The 19,357-nt window shown below is 46.0% G+C and overlaps 1 protein-coding gene across 1 annotated transcript in view; it reads left to right on the top strand.

Annotated features, from left to right (window-relative positions):
• The first annotated feature begins 14,764 nt into the window (after positions 1–14,764).
• The window catches only part of LOC146181463 (uncharacterized), a 40,929-nt gene continuing 36,336 nt past the window's right edge, over positions 14,765–19,357 (top strand). Inside the window, exons 1-2 of the mRNA XM_084576514.1 lie at positions 14,765–15,211; positions 17,904–18,109. Of these exons, the coding sequence (XP_084432640.1) occupies positions 15,021–15,211; positions 17,904–18,109 (397 nt within the window). The 5' untranslated portion in view covers positions 14,765–15,020. The remainder of the gene's footprint in view (positions 15,212–17,903; positions 18,110–19,357) is intronic.

The raw sequence follows: 19,357 nt of genomic DNA, 5'->3' as shown, positions 1-19,357 counted from the left end.
GTAATCACCGCCTGGTGATTGCCAATCCCCCATGTGGGCATGCGCCATTTTTATGAGGGCAACAACTACAACATGACTGCTAGACCACTGCTATATCTCGAAGTCCTCCTGTCGCTACCTGTAACGTCGCCTCGCCTCTGCCTTCAGGTATGAACGCGGAATTCTCCAGGTCGCTTACAATTGTTTCATGATATATTTAGGACGCATAAACCATTATGTTGGTCTATGGTCAAAGTTTATTTCGCAACCAAGTTGTGAGGAAAGTCAGGAAAAGCTGCATCAAGAGCTTGAGGCATCCGTGCTTACTATATGCATACAAGCACTCACAGTAAAAAGTGGGCCAGTAGACAAAAAGAACAAATGATATTATGCGACTATGCTGAAATTTGAGAAACTCAATGAATGCAATGAACGCGTGTTCTGCGCATAGTACAAAAGGAACACCCAAGCGGACTACGCGGGAGGAAGCAATCAGATTCAAATGCGCGATTTGATTAATGGGGTCTAACGTCTCAAAGTGACTCAGGCTATGAGAGGCGCGTAGCAGAGGCCGCCAGAAATTTCGACTATCAGGTGTTCTTTATCGTGCACTGACACTGCGCAGCATATATATAGACTTCTTGCTATTCGCCTACATCTAAAAGTGGTAATGGCAGCAAAAACTTGAATATGAATATCAGGCGAACTTCTTTGAAGCATATTTCTGGCAAAAAAAGAAAAAAGACTGGCCCTGTAGTCCAGCTCATTCAGTAGCGCAGGCAACGTATACTGCATAATGTTTTCGCTGTAATTGGTACAGGATTCTTTAACGTTCCAAGGCTTTCCTTTGCGGCGATCATACACAGGTTTGTTCAATTCCGGTGAATCTAATCAGGGAGTCATCGTTTTTCCCTATTTTACACCACAACCTTTATATATATACATATATTTTATTATCATAATGTTGTGCGCCTGGAAAAGACTACTGGTGTGGAAAAATATGAGGCCCTATATAAAATGGGTATGACCCGTTACTGTAAAATAGTAAGATTGTTCATTTGTACATCTGCTTGGTACAAATCGTTTATAATGTTTGTCTCTTTTCTTCATTAACCTCAGAATGTCTTTATTAATGCAAGGCTTCCTACCTTTCCTTGACTGCATAATTTTTTATCATGGGAAAGGAAGTGTAGTATATATAAATGAATTTTTCATAAAAATTGTTATATGCTTCACCAAGGAGGACAACCCAGAGGGCTATGGAACGAAAAATGGTAGGGGTAACATTAAGAGATAGAAAGCGTGCACAGTGGGTCAGAGAAATAACTCAAGTTACCGACATTCTAGTGGAAATTAAGAAGAAGAAATGGACATGGGCAGGACATGTAGTGCGAAGAGAGGATAACCGATGGTCGCTGAGGGTAACAAACTGGATTCCAAGGGAAGGAAAGCGTAGCAGGGGGCGGCAGAAAGTTAGGTGGGCGGATGAGATTAAGACGTTCGCAGAGGTCAAGTGGATGCAGCTAGCACAGAACCGGGTTAAGTGGAGAAATATGGGAGAGGCCTTCGCCCTGCAGTGGGTATAATCAGGCTGATGATGATGATGGAGTTTGCTTTGCTCAAACACATCTTCCCAGGTAACAGAAACCCAAATGTGTGCAAGAAGGAGTTCGTGTAAGCGTAGGAGTTTACCTCATCATGATCAAACATGTACGTTTTACTTTAGAATTTCGTTCTTGGGGGAGGCGGAGAGATTTTTGCATATGTATTTTGTCAGTCATCGAAGTCATGATGTTGACCAGCCACCTACGGCATAAACTTATTTTAAGCTGCCCAACTGCTGCTGATACATCTCGGGCGTTGTCCTAACAAAGCAAACACAAGGAATACCATCTCTCCCATTTTTGTTGTCACGGCTCGCAAACCTTCTGTAAACCCTGGTTTGCTTTCTTGTCAAGGACAGCAATACCAACAACGTCAGGTAAATAAATAAATAAAATAATTAAGGGCACCCTGTGAGAAAGAGGAGAAACGTGCATAAAAAGTGCTGATCACGAGAAGGTGTGACACGCAGGCTAAGAACCGAAATGAATCCTATATCTCACAGATGTTTCCGTGCGGCATCATTTTTATAGACTTTCCACGTTCCATAAATTATATTACAGAAAGGAATCATTAAAACAAACTATTTTCGCTAATCCGATTTACGTATCAGCCCGCATTGGTCATCGTTTCAAAGTTAATGCTCAAAGTTGAGGACTAACCAGAATTTCTACTCTTTCCTCCCCAAGATCAGCTCAAACTGGAACCACCTGCTCTCCTGCATCATTTCCATTCCCGAAGCTGAAGCCTTCAAATCTGCGCTTCTTCATCACATATGTGAAAAGGTCTCCTTATTTTTGATTTTGTATAATTTTTACCACTCCACTCTGTAATGCCTCAACTGCCCTGACAGTAACCAAATAATTATATATATATATAAACCGCATACACACGTTGGAAGCTGGTCAACGATGAAGAAAAAAAAAAAAGGAGACTATTATGGCGATCCTGCAGAGAGCAATATAAACAAGAAACGGCAAATAATAGCTGACATTTCTTTGTGTCTTCTTTTGTCCACATTGCTATGCAATGTAGTCAAGGAAAATAGTTGAATGTCGCTTCTTAATGTGAACAGACAAAATGAATGGGCATTTGGAGTTAATATGTCTACTGTTACTCAAGAAGTAGGTGCTAGAAGGCTAATTGAGCAATTATTGATCAGTTCTTCGATGCTGCAGACTTGCCTTCGACGCGCATGCCTTCTCCGCTGTCCACATTTGCGACTTGCACTGCGAAATAGAAAAGAGATTAAACTCGGTGATTCATGGTTTTCAGGTCGAGGACGTTGTGAGGCGACCATGTGAATCACCTTTAGCCCTCCTCACCTAGACAGTTGTATCTGTATAAATTTTAATAAACGCAATCTGTCCAGGACAGACTAAATCTGGCCTCTGCTGCCACAGAACGGGAAGGACACCAACATAAAGAGTAAAGCAAAGTTAGGAAAACTGATTTTATGAGCTTGTAGTGGGGTTTGAGAATTTTTCCAGGAATAAGCAGGGTACCAAACGTTTCGCATTAATGCAGAGTAGAAGCATTTGAGCAAGTAGTGCCATTTCCCACCAGTGATCATTGTTCAATTTGTAAGCACTGTCACTTTATTCGTCTCATTTAATCGTATTGCCGCTGCTCATCACTTTAGTTGCTTGTGAGGCAAGCCGCAATACGGTTTGGTTTTGGTTTTACTGAATTTAACGTCCCATTGCGACTCAGACTATGAGAGACGCCGTAGTGGAGGGCTCCGGAAATTTAGACCACCTGTGTTCTTTAACGTGCCCTGACATCGCACATCATACGAGCGCCTTGCTTTTCGGCTCCATTGGGCACAGCAGTCTAGCGCCCTAACCTCTGCACCACCGCGGCGGAGATGCAACGCGGATGTGACAGAAAGTTGGGCTCTTCAGCAATGACCACTCGACATTTTCATGTATTTGCATTCGGTACCCTAGTTTTTAACCAGAGAGCATTATAATAGGCCCATTAAGCCAAACTCCGCCTGTCTATTCAAGACTGTGCTTTGGACAAGTGTTTGTTCACTGATGACATAAATCGGCACTGATTGGTCAGCGGTTTTTGTGACGTCACGAGACAAGATGCCGCTACCACACCGGTACGAGCCATGACGTCCACTGTGGGCAGCCGAACAAATCAGTACTCCGGCAACGGCCCGCCGTTTGTCATTTCTTTATGTATTTATTTGCGTACAAATAAAGATTGCTTTGATTGATTGATTTTCGCTCCTCGATCACCATCATCATTTTACGGTGACCGGTTTGAAGGTGTGAAAGATTGGTTTCCCTGTTTTGACCGTGTGGCCGCATTCAATCAACGGAACGACGAACGAAAACTAACGAACGTGCACTTCACGCTGCAAGACTCGGCGAAGCCGTGGTTTGAAAACTACGAGGCATCCTTTGCCAAATGGGCAGCTTTTCTCCGTGAGTTGCTCGCCACATTTAGCTCGTTCGCGCGAAAACAAAATGCTGAAAATGCCATTTGGTGCAGGTCACGCGGCACTCAAACGAGAGCATTGCCAAGTCTATGAAGGACATGATGCGACTCCTAAATCGCACCGATCCTGCCATGCCCGAGGTAACGAAGGTCCTGCACCTCATGCGTGGGTGAAGGAACTGGCTTCATTCGCGGCCCTCCAAGGACCGCCGCCGATTTCTCCAAGGAAGCCACAAGCAAGGAACGTTTGTCGATGACAATATTTATGACGTATTGTGCTGCTGATGTGTGCGAAGCACTTACTAAGGAATTCGTTCCCAACATGGAAGCATTCTTCGGCATATATTGCTGAACAACCATCAGCGAGAACGAAATCCGAGGAGACATTCTGCGGTTCCCTTCAGAAGGATTCAGTAAAGTGCAATTATCTATTCACCACGACGAACTTCATTGGGATGGTCGTTCCAGGATTGAAAGGACTCACCTTGCTGTCGCGTCTCGATGGCGAAGGTGAAAAGCGCACCAGACGCCAACGCCGCCGCCAAGCAGGGGACTGCGAAGAACAGGCCGCGCTTCCACAGGGCCGCCGGTAACCACCAGGACACCCGGGCCTCCTGCTGCTGCCCTGATCTCTCACTGCGCGTGCACCCAGGACTAATTGCCGCAGTTTACTACGAAAAATGGCTTCGCGGGTGTTGTTGGGGACGCAAGACGACGTATGTGAAAGTCGAGAGCACGCAGGCAAGCATACATCACAGTACTGGCTTATATCCTGATAAATGTGTAAATTATACCTTAGGCTGATTTACTTTGTAATAGCCAGCCATTAAAAACGCCCGATTAAAAGGAATACTGCGATTCCGCCCGGAATGGTCCCTTTTAGCGTAGAAATAAAATGCTAGCAGGCTTAACGAATGCATAATTACAGTAGGTAATTTAGATTACTTTTCATTATCAAAAAACGATAGAAATGTACCAGTATATCCAGGTGCATGCAGCAAATAAAAAGAAAAGCACAACACTGCCCCATCACCTGCCGGAGTAGCATTACAATCAAAGGAATATGAAGTTATTTAGTCATGGCCAACTTTCTCTTGAATAACTATTACGAAGTTCAGGCACTGCGACCTTCTACCAATCAATTGTATAGACATCTCGTTCTACTACGCCTGTAGTACATTTTTTATGCTTTTAAACAGCGTAACCCAGCCTGCACGTCACGCATTACAGAGTTAGAGGCCTCATATGATCAAGCTTCCTTGCGAATGCATAAGCAATAATTCTGAAGCAGGAAACACGGCAGAAGCAGGGAACATATATAATGGCTTTTTTGTCCCTTGAAAAGAAGCCGAAAGTCTTGCATTTACACACTCAGCACACTGCCCTTGTAACTCCGCCTCCAAGATTAAGATTTTCATGTCCACTCAATTCCGCCCTCTACAAATAAAGTTTGCGTTCTTATCGCAGAGGATGCCACATTCACAGACTAGTAGCAGACTATACTCTCGACAAAGATTCGTTTAGCAAAAGCGATATTGTTGAAAAGATCGCGTTGACCTTTGAATCTACAGTTTTCATAGCGCAATTCGTCGGGGCAGGACGATCATGACCATTTTATGGTGTTCTAGCACACAGCATATCAGAGCATTAGTTGTGACAGCATTTCAGCAGCGTTATCAAATACCAAGACCACTTGAAATGCGTTTAATACTGTAAACCGATTGTAGAAGCGTTCTAAATCGGTACATAAGTCCTTCATTGCCCGATGCCTAATAAAGCGATCATTGGAGCAACCATACCTAGCATCATTTTTTATAATCCTAGGTAGTGAACTGTCGAGCGCACATTGTCTCGTAGCAGCACAACGTTGCATGCACCTCATTGCATGCAGCGAGGAATATTTCATGCACCTGCCTTTCCTAAGGAAAAATACATTCGCCCTTTTCTTTCTTGTAATAAGACTTCTAGGTTTGGTTTGGTTTGTGGGGTTTAACGTCCCAAAGCGACTCAGGCTATTAGAGACGCCGTAGTGGAGGACTCCGGAAATTTCGACCACCTGGGGTTCTTTAAAGTGCACTGACCTCGCACAGCACACGGGCGCCTTGCTTTTCGCCTCCATCGAAAAGCGGCCGCCGAGGCCGGGATTCGACCTCGCATCCTTGGGAAACAATAGTCGAGCGCCGTAACCACTGCGCCACCCCGGCGGGGCGTAGAAGACTTATGGGCAGAAACTCAGCATTGCAGAAATTCAGCATTACCCTAACATGCCGGAGGCAGCACATCAGAATACTTCCGAGATCACAGTGTCTTTCTCTAACCCTTCCCCTTCCCAGCATCGTGGAGAGATCATTGAAGCGTTCATATCAGTTCGGTGATATAGTAAATGTTGACCTTCGCACACTTTGGCGAACATTCCAGTGAAAAATTTTAGCTAGAATTCAGATATTCAGATATTCTTTATTTCTCTTTCAAAAAATGAAAGAAGGAACTGCGACAAAAGGCGGTTAGGTCTGACGGGGTCACAGTTCCCCATACCGTCCACAGCGGCGCGCAACACGGAAAACAAACGATAACAGAACATTACAGCAAACGTGGTAATTAAACATACTGGAGTAAAACCTAAAAAAAAAAAGAAACAGTGTACACTGTACACTCAAAAAGAAACAACAGCATATATGGCACACAAAACACGGGAAACAAAAATTGTACAGTAACATAACATGATGAAAATTTGCATTTCATGCAATTCCATGTCAAAAATCCATACATTCAACGCAATGAACAAGAGCCTGCAATTTTCGCGATGCGAATCTCCAACTTTTCAAGATATAATGCTCGCTGATAAACCTCCACAAGAGAGGACCTATCTCGTACGCTACAAGATACGTCAAAATGGGCTATCGAGTTTTTTTTTTGAGCTCGGCAGAATTCCCACCGGTGATGCGCAAATTTCATCGGCGACTATTCACAGCAAATGAAATTAGTGACAGCTGCCCATTGAATGTGTGACAGAACGCGCTTAAATGGCACATCCAACTTGTCAAGCAGCCATACTGACCCCGAACGCAGGTAGAACGAGAAGGAACGAGCAATAAATACGCCCGTGAATGGGACTCGTTACGCGCGCAAGAACGACGGACGCGCCCGGAAAGCACTCGCGAGAAATTGCGCGCGAAAAGAACGCGACAGCGAACGCGCGCGCCAATATTCTACCACGAACAAGCGAAAGCCAAAGAGGCATCCTGCATCCGAGCAAATGTGTTATTCTGGGATGCGAGAGCCCTCTGCGGAGAGCCGAGGTGTAAGTAGAGAAGAATGGGTTGGTTGTTTTGGTTTGGTTTATGGGGTTTAACGTCCCAAAGCGACTGAGGCTGCTGAGGCTATGAGAGACGCCGTAGTGGAAGACTACAAAAATTCCGACCTGAATCTAAGCCTGAATCTAAAATTCCTAAGCCACCTCACCGACGCGATTGTGCGGGCGCATAAATTCTAGGAGGCGATGATGTGACTTCCGACGGCGATCTGCTAACTACTTCTGCCTTCTATGACCTTTACTCGCCTTGCAGAACGGTTTGCTTAGATTCCTACGCTGTTCACAGCCCCCTAGAAAGCTCAGAAAGCACGAGCCGGAGTGGCTTTTTTGTCCAGCTTGCTGTGCTTTCTTTACAGAATAACGGTAAAAAAGATGGCTAATAAGAGATACTCACGCATGAAGAATATGTCTCTGCGATGACACTGCAGGGAAACACCAATGACACGTACAGGCAGGCAATAGAACCAATGTCAGGGTATAAGTTTCCAGAAATAAAAAATGGAAGACCACAAATAGCACTTACTGTTGAGCTGAGTGGCTTCAGAACCTTGGGTATGCTTGTAAACTGCAAGAGGAAGAGGCAGATAGAAGAGTTTGCCCTTTGCTGGAGGCTTCCACTACGGTACCCGTCATAGTACGAGCAGCTTTGAGAGGTTAAACGCCATGAAATCAACCCTAACTTCTCCGCTCTACCCATTTAATGCAGCAAGGATAGCGTTACACGCCGTGACTCCTCTCTCTCTCATTCGTTACTAGCGTCTAGGACTCTCTCTTCGCCCTTCCTATTCGCTGAACATTAAGTGGAGTACTTACCACACACTGGTTTGGCATGTGCCGTCCAAGGCAAATGACGAACTGGCGGACATTTTTTCCGGAATGGGGGTTCTTATGCACAGACGATAAATTTACACAAAAATTTGGGGGAAACAAACTCTGTATTGAAGATTATTACGTCACAGCGTTAATGTCTTCCATTTCCCGGAACCCCTCACGGTGACGCGGTGGTCATGGCGTTGGACGTATGTGTTCAAGGATGCGGGGTCGAATCCCGGCCGCGGCAGCTGCTTTTCAGTGGAGGCCAAAAGTCAGGCATCTGAGTGCTGTGCGATGCCAGTGCCCGTTAAAGAGCCCTAGGTGGTCGAAAATTTCTGAGCCTCCACTACGACGTCCCTCATAGCCTGAGTCGCTTTGGGACGTCTACTACATATAACCGGGCCGCATGAAGGCACCTCAGTGGCCTTGAGGCAGCGTGTCCATCAAAGGGATTGAAGGATCGGACTCCGATCTCAAGCTCCCTTCTCAAATGCCGAGTTGCCGCCGCTCGCATATTCGGTATGGCCATTAGGTTTTGTGACGTCACAGAACGCGATGACCAATCAGTGAACTGTCATTTCCGCTGCCAACTATCGAATGCTAGAGAACTGTCCGTAGTTTTTTACTCACACTGTCAACACTTCGTTTTCTGAAGTGGGCCTCCGAGCTGTCGGGTTAAAAATCAATGGGGGACACAAGCTCCGCCGTTAAAATTACTGGTGAATCTATTCGAGGCCTTTGGAGATATATAGGGCTGCTTATAATATAAACTGGATCGCCTCCGCGTTGGATCAGTGGTTACGTGCCCGGCTGCTGGACAGAAGGAGGCAGGTTTATTTACGGCCGCGGCCGTAAATAAATGCATTAAATCTACCCAATCTATGCATTAAAGAAATGGTAGGTCTATGCCTGCCATCATTTCTGCTTCAATAAGAACTGCAAGTATGGTATTCCTTCCGCGAAGCAACCGGGAGCTACCGCGATGGCACCACGCCAAACTGCGCAAGCCCTCGTCGATAAATCGCGATATGCTGACGTATCAAGGGACACCGGCGCAGTATTTACGTAGGCCAGTGCCTATACGCAAGAAAGAGAGGCAGAAACATAGGAGGACATTGAAATGAATATAGCCTGGCTTCCTTACCGGCAATCCCTATAGTCTTCTTCTTCTACTCAGAAGCTGCATGAGGATCCTCGTTGCTGAGCCCTGTGGCCATCCACTGCGATTTCCGTCGTATGTGCTCGAATTTAAATACACGTTTGAAATTTCGGAGGTTGTCCCGTTGGTGATAATTAGAGGTGGGTAAAAGACGCGGCCAATCACGCACATTGGCACAAACATTTTATCCCTCTCCGCTACAAAGAAGAGACAGCGCAAGCCTGACAAAAAATTAACGACAATGCCGGATTTGAATCACATCAGCTGTCGCTAAATTTTCTAGCCTTCATTGTACAATACACTTCTTACAATACCTACATACTGCTTTTTGTAATACACTGGCACTTACGTTGTAATTTTTTTCGTTTTGTAGACGACTATCTTGTCCTTTCAAAGTCCAGTGACGAATATTTCAGAATAACTGCTCCCGAAGTAGTCTGTTTGACCATTATCTTCAGCCTCTCGTATTGAAATCTAAATTCCCGGAAGATAACAGCATACCTTTCCTAGACCTTGATTTTTCATCAACGCACACCTGCTGTTCCTATGAGCCCAGAGGTAAAAAGCCATTCCTTTCATATTCGTCTGCCGTTTCCAAGTTCGTCAAGCGAGGCATTACCAGTTTGTGTTTTCGTGATGTTTAAAAAACATGCGAACATCGGCTTTACGATATTAAGCCGATTTTAGGGGTCGGTCGGGATCAGAAGTGGGATATGCGGAGGTCTCCGTGCGAGTAGAGGATGAAGTCCTCTTAGGATATGAAGGAGGCAGAGAAGAGGAGGCAGCCAAAGGCATGCCAGTCGGTATGTCGAACGCGCTGCTTGCGGGTGAGTATCTGAAGAGGGACGGAGATGCAAATAATGTAGTTGTCACAAAGAATGGTATGGGCAGCGGCTGACCACTGAGGAGATATAGCACCAGACCAGTAAGTGATGTCAGGAGTTGTATGGCTCTGGGTGTATGTACCCGCTCTAGTGGGTATTCCGGGGGTGTTGAGGAGAGTGGAGCTTGCTGGGCCATGGAGTGGAGTAGGCGGCCGGCACGAAGATCTGCGGATAACCTCATAGTGTATGGGGTCCATTAAAGTCTCTGCAGAAAAGTACAGCCGTATGAGAGGGCAGTGTGTCAAGAAATTTACCTAGAGCCATGAAATGTGTGGCGTGAGTGAAGGGGTTGTAGGAGGACAACAGTACCGGCTAAGGTGAGCCTGAGGAAGACAGTAGAGGGTGCCCACTGAGGGTGCCCATTGAAATGCCCGGTATCCAGGAACATTTGCGGAGCATCGAGTTTCCCGAAGGAGGAAATGGGGCAGGGAGGGAAGAGTAAGAAGATATTGGTGTAATGGAGTGTGGTTAGTATTAAAATTGCGACAGTTCCATTGAATTATACTGAGGTCCTCCATGTTCTCATCTAAATAATTTGATTGCGCTTTGACAAGCCAGCGAGTTTCTTTGGGGGAGGGGGAAGAGAATTTGTGATGGTTTACAGGGAAGTCTGAACGGTGGAGATCAAATTAAGGATGCGTTCGAACCGCACATTGACGTGAGTGTTAAGGCGATTGAATTTGCATCAGTTTGGGTGACAGCCTTCTTATGCTGTTGGAGGCCGAAGTCAAGGTCAGACTGGTGGTTGAGACGTATAGCGTGCGGCGATTGTCTCTATGTTAGAGAATTCGGAATCGATTGTAGTGAGAAGCTGATCCATGCAAGCCTCAAGAGCATCCAGGCGGCAATCGATACTGTTGAGACCTTGTTTGAGGGGGCGAATGGCCACTTTCAAACAAGCTACACGGAGCTCTGTGGTATGAAAGCGCTCTTCAATAAAGGACGGGGGAGGGGACGCGGGAGAACCTAGTCAGTGTGAAGATGATTGGAAAGAGTAACGAGGCTTGGGAATCGGACGTTTACAATATGGAGAGCACACCACTCTGTACTGAAGCTGGGAAGGTGCCTGTGCTGCGTAGGAGCCAGGAGAGGAATAGCACGCGTGCTCTGCAAAAGGAGGATAGTCATAGTTCATAGGGGGCTGCGGGGAGCCGGCTGAGTGGCCTGGCGAAGGTTGACCCGCTGTTGGTAGGCCTTCTCTTGCCACACTCTTTAATTTTCTGCTTATAGTAGAGACAAATAGGGGCAAAAGTAGCATGCTCATTTGTCTGACAGTGCCGGCACCAGGGCTTCGTGCACTCGTGGACAGAGGGCGGCAGAAAGATGGGCGAAGTTCAGTTGGGGCAGTTAACAAGGGCACTAGAGCACTGCTGTGCGCGGTGGCCAATCTCGAGACAGCGCGTACACGCAGAAACGATGGGTTTGTGAGGGCGGCATCGAAATGCTGATCGACGGAAGTAAACAGTGCAGGGGAGGACAGTACCAGCAAATGCAATTAGTAAGTTTCGGTTGACACTATCATGCCCGCGGTTATGATATTGGCTGTGTAGGAAGATCCTTCATGAGATCGGCGGTGGAAAGGCCGCGTTCGACACCATGAATGACATCGAGGCAAGAAAGAGGATGTTTGTCAGGGTGGGGCCGGACTTTCACGACCTTACCGGAGAGGTTGATGTGGGTGATATGCAATAAACGGTTGGCGGTGAGGTCAGAGTAGGTTTTCAGGAAGACCAGGTTCAGCACTGGCTTGGTCTTGAGGTGGAGGTCGTTACTGGAGCGTTCAGAGAGGTTGGAAGCGTCGATTATAGTTTTAAGCAGTTCGTAGAGCCGGGTGGTGGGAGAAAGGGTGCCAGGCATGGAGCTGGAGGCCGATCGATATTACGTCCAGGCGAGATTTGGCAGGCTTCACGGCCTACCAATATTTCATATTCAGATGCGTAACATCCCATCGCATGCAGCGAATTGTGGCGTGAACGCTGAGAATAAATGACAATCGCCCCATGCTGTGTATGTGCCACAGTTTTTTAGGCCAAGCAGCTAATCGTTTAAGAGATATATAATATAATTCGCTATCTCAGAGGACGACTGGAATTTTCGTATCCAACGGAGAAACCCAATTGGGAGATAATTTCCCATTGGAATTTTGAGCTCCATTTGGAAAATTCGATTGGAATTTTGCACCCAATTGGAACCATTTCGAATGCCCAATTGGTATTTGCAGAACCATTGGTTAATCCAATTGAACTAACCCATTTGAGAGCGATGTCCAATTGGGTCCCATCGAATGCCCAATTGGGTTCATTTGGAACCAAATGGAACCATTTGGAGATTCCAAATGGTCCCAATGTTTTTTTTTTTTTTTGACTGGGTTTCCTGTCGCAAAACATAAGCCGGGTGTATAAAATAGCCTCGAGAGTAGCGAGATTGGCAGGTCAACGCGCGGTAAGAGCCCTATACCATAGTAATTTCTATGTCCTGTCGTTTCCCCAGGAATCGAATCTATATTTAGTTATTAGATTTTAGCATTCCAATGGCACACAGGCTTGGGGCGCTCTCGTGCACTAACATATTGTACACGAATATGTCGAAAAACGGCCGCTGCGGCTGGGATCAAACACGCATCCACTGGAGCCCTCTAGCATCGTTGTAAGCAATGATCCACCCAGGCGACGAGATTTTACCCACCCCCTTCCCCTCTAGGCCTCAGGTCATCCTCATGAATAAAGGTTTATGAATGAATGAATGAATGAATGAATGAATGAATGAATGAATGAATGAATTTTAGCGGGAGAAAGGAGCTTGTTTGGCTGCCATCAGTGTAAAATGACATGGGAAGCTTCTAGAAGGTGTGTTGAGAAATCAATGCACCAGTGCGCTCCGCAGTCGCATTCGTACAGGCTGATGCTTCAACAAACTTCAAAACCTTTTTAACGTGTCCGCGCCTTCCGTTTCAGGCAGTTAGCGCGCGTAGTTCGGACAGGATCGAGTGACCCGCGACGAAACGCGAAATACAGTCGAGGTAACGTAAAAATTGCACGCTATAATTTTCATCTGCTTAGCCCAGAAATGCGGAATCGAATCTATTTTGACAGAGGCGAAGTAGCTCTGAAACTGCGAGAGAACCGTGCACGCTCAGAGTCATCGAAGGGTGATCTCAGGAGGAGAGGGAAATAGATGGAGAAAGTGTCCGGTGGTCTGTTTTACGTATAGTTAAATGCACAACAGAGGAATGATTTTTAAACGTTTTTTTTTTCTCGGTTTATGACGTTTTATACAAAGGGAAAGAATAACTTTTAAAGAAGGCTTTTGCTCATTTTATGGCACATTTTCCAAAGTATGCGCAGCTCTAGCGACTTTTTATTTTAATTTTCAGCATCAAAATTTGGAAAACACATGCAGTGAACCTTGTTGACAACCAAAACGTAACTTTTGAAGCGATAGAGAAGAGATTTTCCGACCATCGCTGAAAATAAAAAGAAAAAAGCGATTGCCTGTTTCAGATTAATGCCATTGTCATGAGGGAGTCTCAGACCCCAATTAAAGCTTTTCATTATTAGATCTCGGAATTCCCGAGTAGTCTGCCTTTAACAATTGCATAAGCATGCAAGATCTCCACGAGGAAAACTGCCTACGTACCTTGAGAGTATGCTTCACCTTCACTTTTCCTCATCGGCCTCCAGTGCTTAAAGTCTGGCTCATGGGTCTGGACCCATCGGAGGGGAGTCCAACGGTAATTCGAGCAGGTGGAAAGGGAAATTTATAGCGAGGGTGAGACAGAAAGCGCCTATAGTGGCCCGCTTCGCACATCGTTTCGAACTTTATTTTTCTCAGTCTTCGGTTTTTATATATGGCCACGGTTTTTATTAAAACTCACTGCAAAACTGTTGAAACAAAAGACAGAAATGCTTTTTTAACAGCTGAAAGCAATAAAAAAAATGACCGCTTGCTCCGTATCCATGCACTCTTTATACATTCGAGCACGGGGGGGTCTCAGACACATCTTAAATACTGTTGTTGTTGTGGCTGTAGGAAGAAGGAAACGAAAATGCACGGGCCTGCTTCTGGCTCTGTAGCTGAGCCACCTCCGCTGTCTGATTTATTTATAGGAAGGGAAAGGCGCGGTAACTGTCTCACTTGATTTCTGTGGACACCGCAACCGCGCCGTAAGGGAGGGGAGGAAGATGGGAGTGAAAGTGGAAAGAGAGAAAGAGGAGCCGTAGTGGAGGGCTACGGAGTAATTTCGTGCAGACAGAAGAGAAAATAGAGAAGAAAGAAAAGGAAGAGGGAGAGAAAGTCGCGCGCCGCAACAACAGCTGTCGTCCACCACCGAAACAGTGGCGGGTGCAATGACGGCCTACAACAGATAAAAATTCTGTGGCAGGCTAGCCCCCACCTGTACCAGCCCCATCAGGGGAGTACCAGATCTTAAATACTGGTGGGGGTCTGAGAGCCCCCCAGACGCCCCTGGATTAGTGGTGTTCTAGTAGTTCTAGGTATTAAACTAAAAATTAATGGCGTCAGCAGCCAATCCCAGTCAATCCCAGCCAATCCGTGCCCACGCAAAGTCGATCGGGCACGCTGATAAGTGTGAACTTATTTTACTTGGTCCGTGTTGTGCAAGCAGCGCAAGTTTGTGCGACCAGATGGTGCGGTAAAGTGAATGCTCCGCATTATTACCGCCACGAGCTCACGAAACCACCACCAAGCCGGCTGTAGTGTGCGTGCCCGTCATCGTGAGTGAAAGCGAAATGTGCTCAGTGTTGACGATGTGGCGGTAGCGACGACGGTGTTGCGTGACGCTCGCGGCCCGACCGGCAACATGTCCCAAGAACTACCGTTTCAAGAGTGGACTGGCGGTGGCGGTGCCCCGACCACAGACTCATTCCGACGCGATGGAGCCACACAGAATAAGAGCGAGGCAGCCAAGCTGCTCGAGCTTTCTTCAGAGAGCGAGTCCGAGCCCGAGCCGCTTCAGCTAGTACCTCCCAAGCGCAAAGTGCGCTTCCGAAAGTAAGTCGTCGGGGTCATCAGACAGCGGGCAGTTTCAGTCAGAGAGAAAAGACTCCTAGGACACATCAAAATACTTGTTTCGTACTCTAATGTCGTAAGAGCCTCTAAATTAACACTACCTCTGGTAGCCCCATCGCTGGTTGCCATTACGAAGCCACAAGTAATAAATCATGGCTAGCGTGATTCGTCAGGTATCCTGGTTAAAAGTCTAGGTACACGGATACATAGGCTGGTTGTCAGTTGCGACCGCAACAGCCGGCTGTTACCCTCGCCTTTTGCGCCGTCGTTTTGCTTTCACTGCTGATTCACACTGATCTGTATCGCGGTTTCGGCCCGCCACTTGAGCTTTATCGCTGCTCGAGTGGAAGGCACAGTGCTGCCTGCGGCGCAAAAGTTTTGGCACTCACTCTTGAGACAGTTCTGCTTGATCAGCTTCACAAAGCAGACCTGTTTTGGTGACCCAGCAATTAGCTGACAGCCTTGAAAACTGATAAGTGCACTTTATAGGCTGCCCGCTTACCCCTCACTTGGTATCTGTACGATTGTAAAGAGGCTTACCAATTCAAACGTGAGGTTTCGAGCGTATATTGTAATGAAATGGGAAAAAGTAAGAGTTGCGGCTAAAATTGCTATGATGGGGAACATACACATTTTTTCAGAAGTGTACAGCCTACCTGATTTTCTTCACAGCCGTCCAGTATGGCTTGTTTCACATGGATAGCTTTCAAAGCGTTTACTCTGATCCAAAACCTTGTAATGGTCAGGGTACTTAAGGGTGCTAGAAAGCTTTAAGCTTAGACTCAAACCTTTGATAGTATATAGTTGACAAAGGTTGTATACGCTGCACTTTGATTACCACAACTGTTGTACAGCCTTTGCAGTGGTGATACTCTGCAGTCGTCAAAATACAAAATGATGTCAGTGTGGCTGTGTATGCAACGAGCCATCTGGACTGATGCTACTGCTTGTGTACAATTGTGACAAGCATACTTCTGTAGCCACTGACTGTCGCTACAGTTGGTTTTATTTCAGTTATGATCCGCCACATGGCAACAGTGGCTGCAGCATTTAGCTGGTGAGCCCAAGATATTACGATTGAATGCTTGGCTATGGTGGCGACATTTTTGTGGAGGCAAGACGTGCACACACTTGTTTTCTGCTGTGCAATATTGATGCACATTAAAAAACAGCCCATGCAGTTGAAATCAAATTGAAGTCCTCCACTATGGCATCTTGTAGGTCATGATATTCAGCTCAGGGTGTTACACCCTACTTAATACCCCACTTAACACCCTACCCTAACAGGGTGTTACACCCTGTTACACCCTTCAATACTTCACTGTTAATTTACTAGTATGCTAAGGTTGACTATAGCTTCCTGTTTACCATATATTCCGGTTTATAAGATGCACATGAATTTGCCCTCTTAGAGCAATGGGCGGGACTCTACATGCTTGCGTGACCATCATGAAATGCTCTGTGCATCCGACAACACTCCTTATGCAGCACGAATTAGTAAAAAGCAACAGGCAACGTTCACACCCAAATTTGCACAGACAGATTCAGTAACACTTTATTTTTGCTTAAAGGCTTCATCTGTTGTCGCAGTATAAAAACGTTTGCCGATTCATAGTGGCGAACTCCCGCTAAGATATCCTCTTCGCACTGAAAATCGCTGCTCTCATGGTCGCCATGCTCGGACATTGGCCCAGTACATGCAAGAAGTGGAAACATACATGCACCAACCAAATTTGCATGTGGCAACAATGTAAAGGGTCACATTGCCTTTAATCAAAACTGGAAAAGGGAGTCGCCTTGTCCTGATGGCTTGTATTGGCAGCGCAGGTGAGAGAGGAGCGTGCATGTCGCTGTCTTTTGCATTTTGTACTGCTAAATCTTGGCACCTGTGAGGTGGCCACAGGTTTCGCAGTGGTGGAAGTCAATATCTCTGATATTTCACGATGAAGTTCACATAGGAGTTGCACAAAAAGAAAACTGCATAAAAGGTGCACCATTGTATAGGATGTGGTATCAAAATTATTTTTAAAATATTACGTCTTACACACAGGGAAATACAGTGATTGCAGACATCCTTTGAAGGATTCTCTGGTTAGAAAACGCGTAGCTTTGTGGCTATCTATTCTGGTGTGTTTGAGAGAAGAATCCACAAAAGTGACTAGATATAAGACGACAATACAATTGTAATTAATGTCAACCTAGTCAGCGCTATAGGTCTGTAAAGGAATGCGCTCCAACTTTCTAGAACTTTTGTGGAAGGTCGAGTAGTCATGGTGCTTGGCTTCCGAGCACGAGGTCGGTGCTCGTAATTTAGTGGAAGCAAAATGTGCAAGATGCTTGTATGTTGGTGATGTCAATGCATGCTAAAGTGCTCCAGGTAATCAGAAACCATTGGAATGTCTTGAAGTGTAGTGACTGCTTTTCTCTATTTTCGTCCACTACTTCTTTCAGTTTTTCCCTTATGGCAGAGCTTAGAACAATATTTTCTAAAGAAACAATGTTTTCTAGTTTAAAAATTCACCTTGAATCAGAGAAAGGCGTTTTCAGGTCAGTTCTCTCCGATTTCATTGTGCACTTTGGCAAGAATACCACGCATTGGAATAAAATGTGACGTTATTCTCTAGCTTGTATGCAGTGTGTGATTCCTGTTGGCCTATGGCGCCATTTTGTGCAGGCGGTTGCGGGGTGCCCGTGGACTGGTCCTTCCTGGCGGCCCGCATCCAGGTGGTGCCTGCTGCGGTGGCAACAGTGAGGGCTGCTTCTCCATGGTCAAGACGGTGGGCTTTTTGCTGGGTGTGGCCATCCTGGTGGCACAGGCGTGGTTCCTTCTCAGCGTCCGCTCTCGTCTCGACCACCTCTACACCATCTACCGACAGAACAGTAAGTGCCTGCTTATTCCGACAGCACAAGCGACAAGCATGAAGAAGCTCGTGATGGGAGCACTCGTAGCAGCTGCAAACTTTTACTGTTCCAGGCAGTGTCGTCCTGATTCCCACAGTGCAAATTGTGTCCTGAATTTTTCTCTTAGCACTTGGGGTATCATTCTAGAACATTACTTAAATACTTTTTATTATGTTTGGAACTTACAGCTCTGCTAGCAAATGGCCAGCGCAGAGAAAATTGAGAAATTTTTGCACAGAGGAAAATTAATGCCCTCGCTTCACTCAAAATATGTTACACCTGTACAAGTGCAAACAAGGGGCGTGGTTAAAACGCTTCGCTGCCTTTTGAAGTATACATGAATTTGCTGCTTTTTTGATTCCGTCACACACCTTTGATTTCATCGCAGGTAGCGTAAATGTTTGATCATGCAGCTCCCGCCCTCCCCACTACATCATGCTCCACATGACATTCATGGTAAAACAGGACATACTGCATCAGCCATTATGGATGGAAATGGCACTGATGAACTCTCTCAAGGATAACATACATGCAGCATATGTACAGCCTCGTCCACTTCTAGCTATAACAAGGTCCCTGCTTAAAAAATGTCATTGCGTCTGACCCGGCCATGCAATAAAGCTAAGTCGCAGTCCACGTGAAGCAGCACGTCCGGCTCCCTCTGTGCTTGCATCATTTTGCATCAATATGCATCTGCGTGCGACGGAATTTTGCTTTGAAAGCAGTGACTATGTTATAGCTAGTGGATGACCCTGTACATGGGATCGTAAAATGCTGAACAGGTTTCATAGCTAAGGCGGCAGACCAGCAGGTGCAAAATTCGGCCGTCATTGGCTCGGATTCCACTGGTGGCATGTGGTCGTTTTTTTCTTCTACTTTCTAACCAGTTGTCTCCATGATTACAGTATTTGAAAGCCCTTAAAGACCTATTTGATCGAAAGTTTTGAGGCATCCGAAAGACTTTTTTTTTTTTCGTATTATACTTCTGGAGTATGTTACCAGCAAAATATCATTTTCCAGCTTTCAGCACTTACGGTGCAAGCAGGACATGCAAATCGGGCATTTTTAAATCAGAACCTGGAAAAAAGGGTGCCGTTAACCCTTGCCAGAAGTGCCGCTTGTTTGAGGCAGAATGTCTGCATTGTCTGTTCAAGGGAGCTGATGCACAGCACTGACACCAGTTGCAGTGGACAGCTTTTGCTCTATATAGGACACTTATATATGAAT

This window comes from Amblyomma maculatum, chromosome 8, assembly GCF_055883805.1.
Source record: "Amblyomma maculatum isolate TAMU_Amacu chromosome 8, ASM5588380v1, whole genome shotgun sequence".
NCBI lineage: Eukaryota > Metazoa > Arthropoda > Arachnida > Ixodida > Ixodidae > Amblyomma > Amblyomma maculatum.
This window is presented reverse-complemented; position numbering and strand designations above follow the sequence as displayed.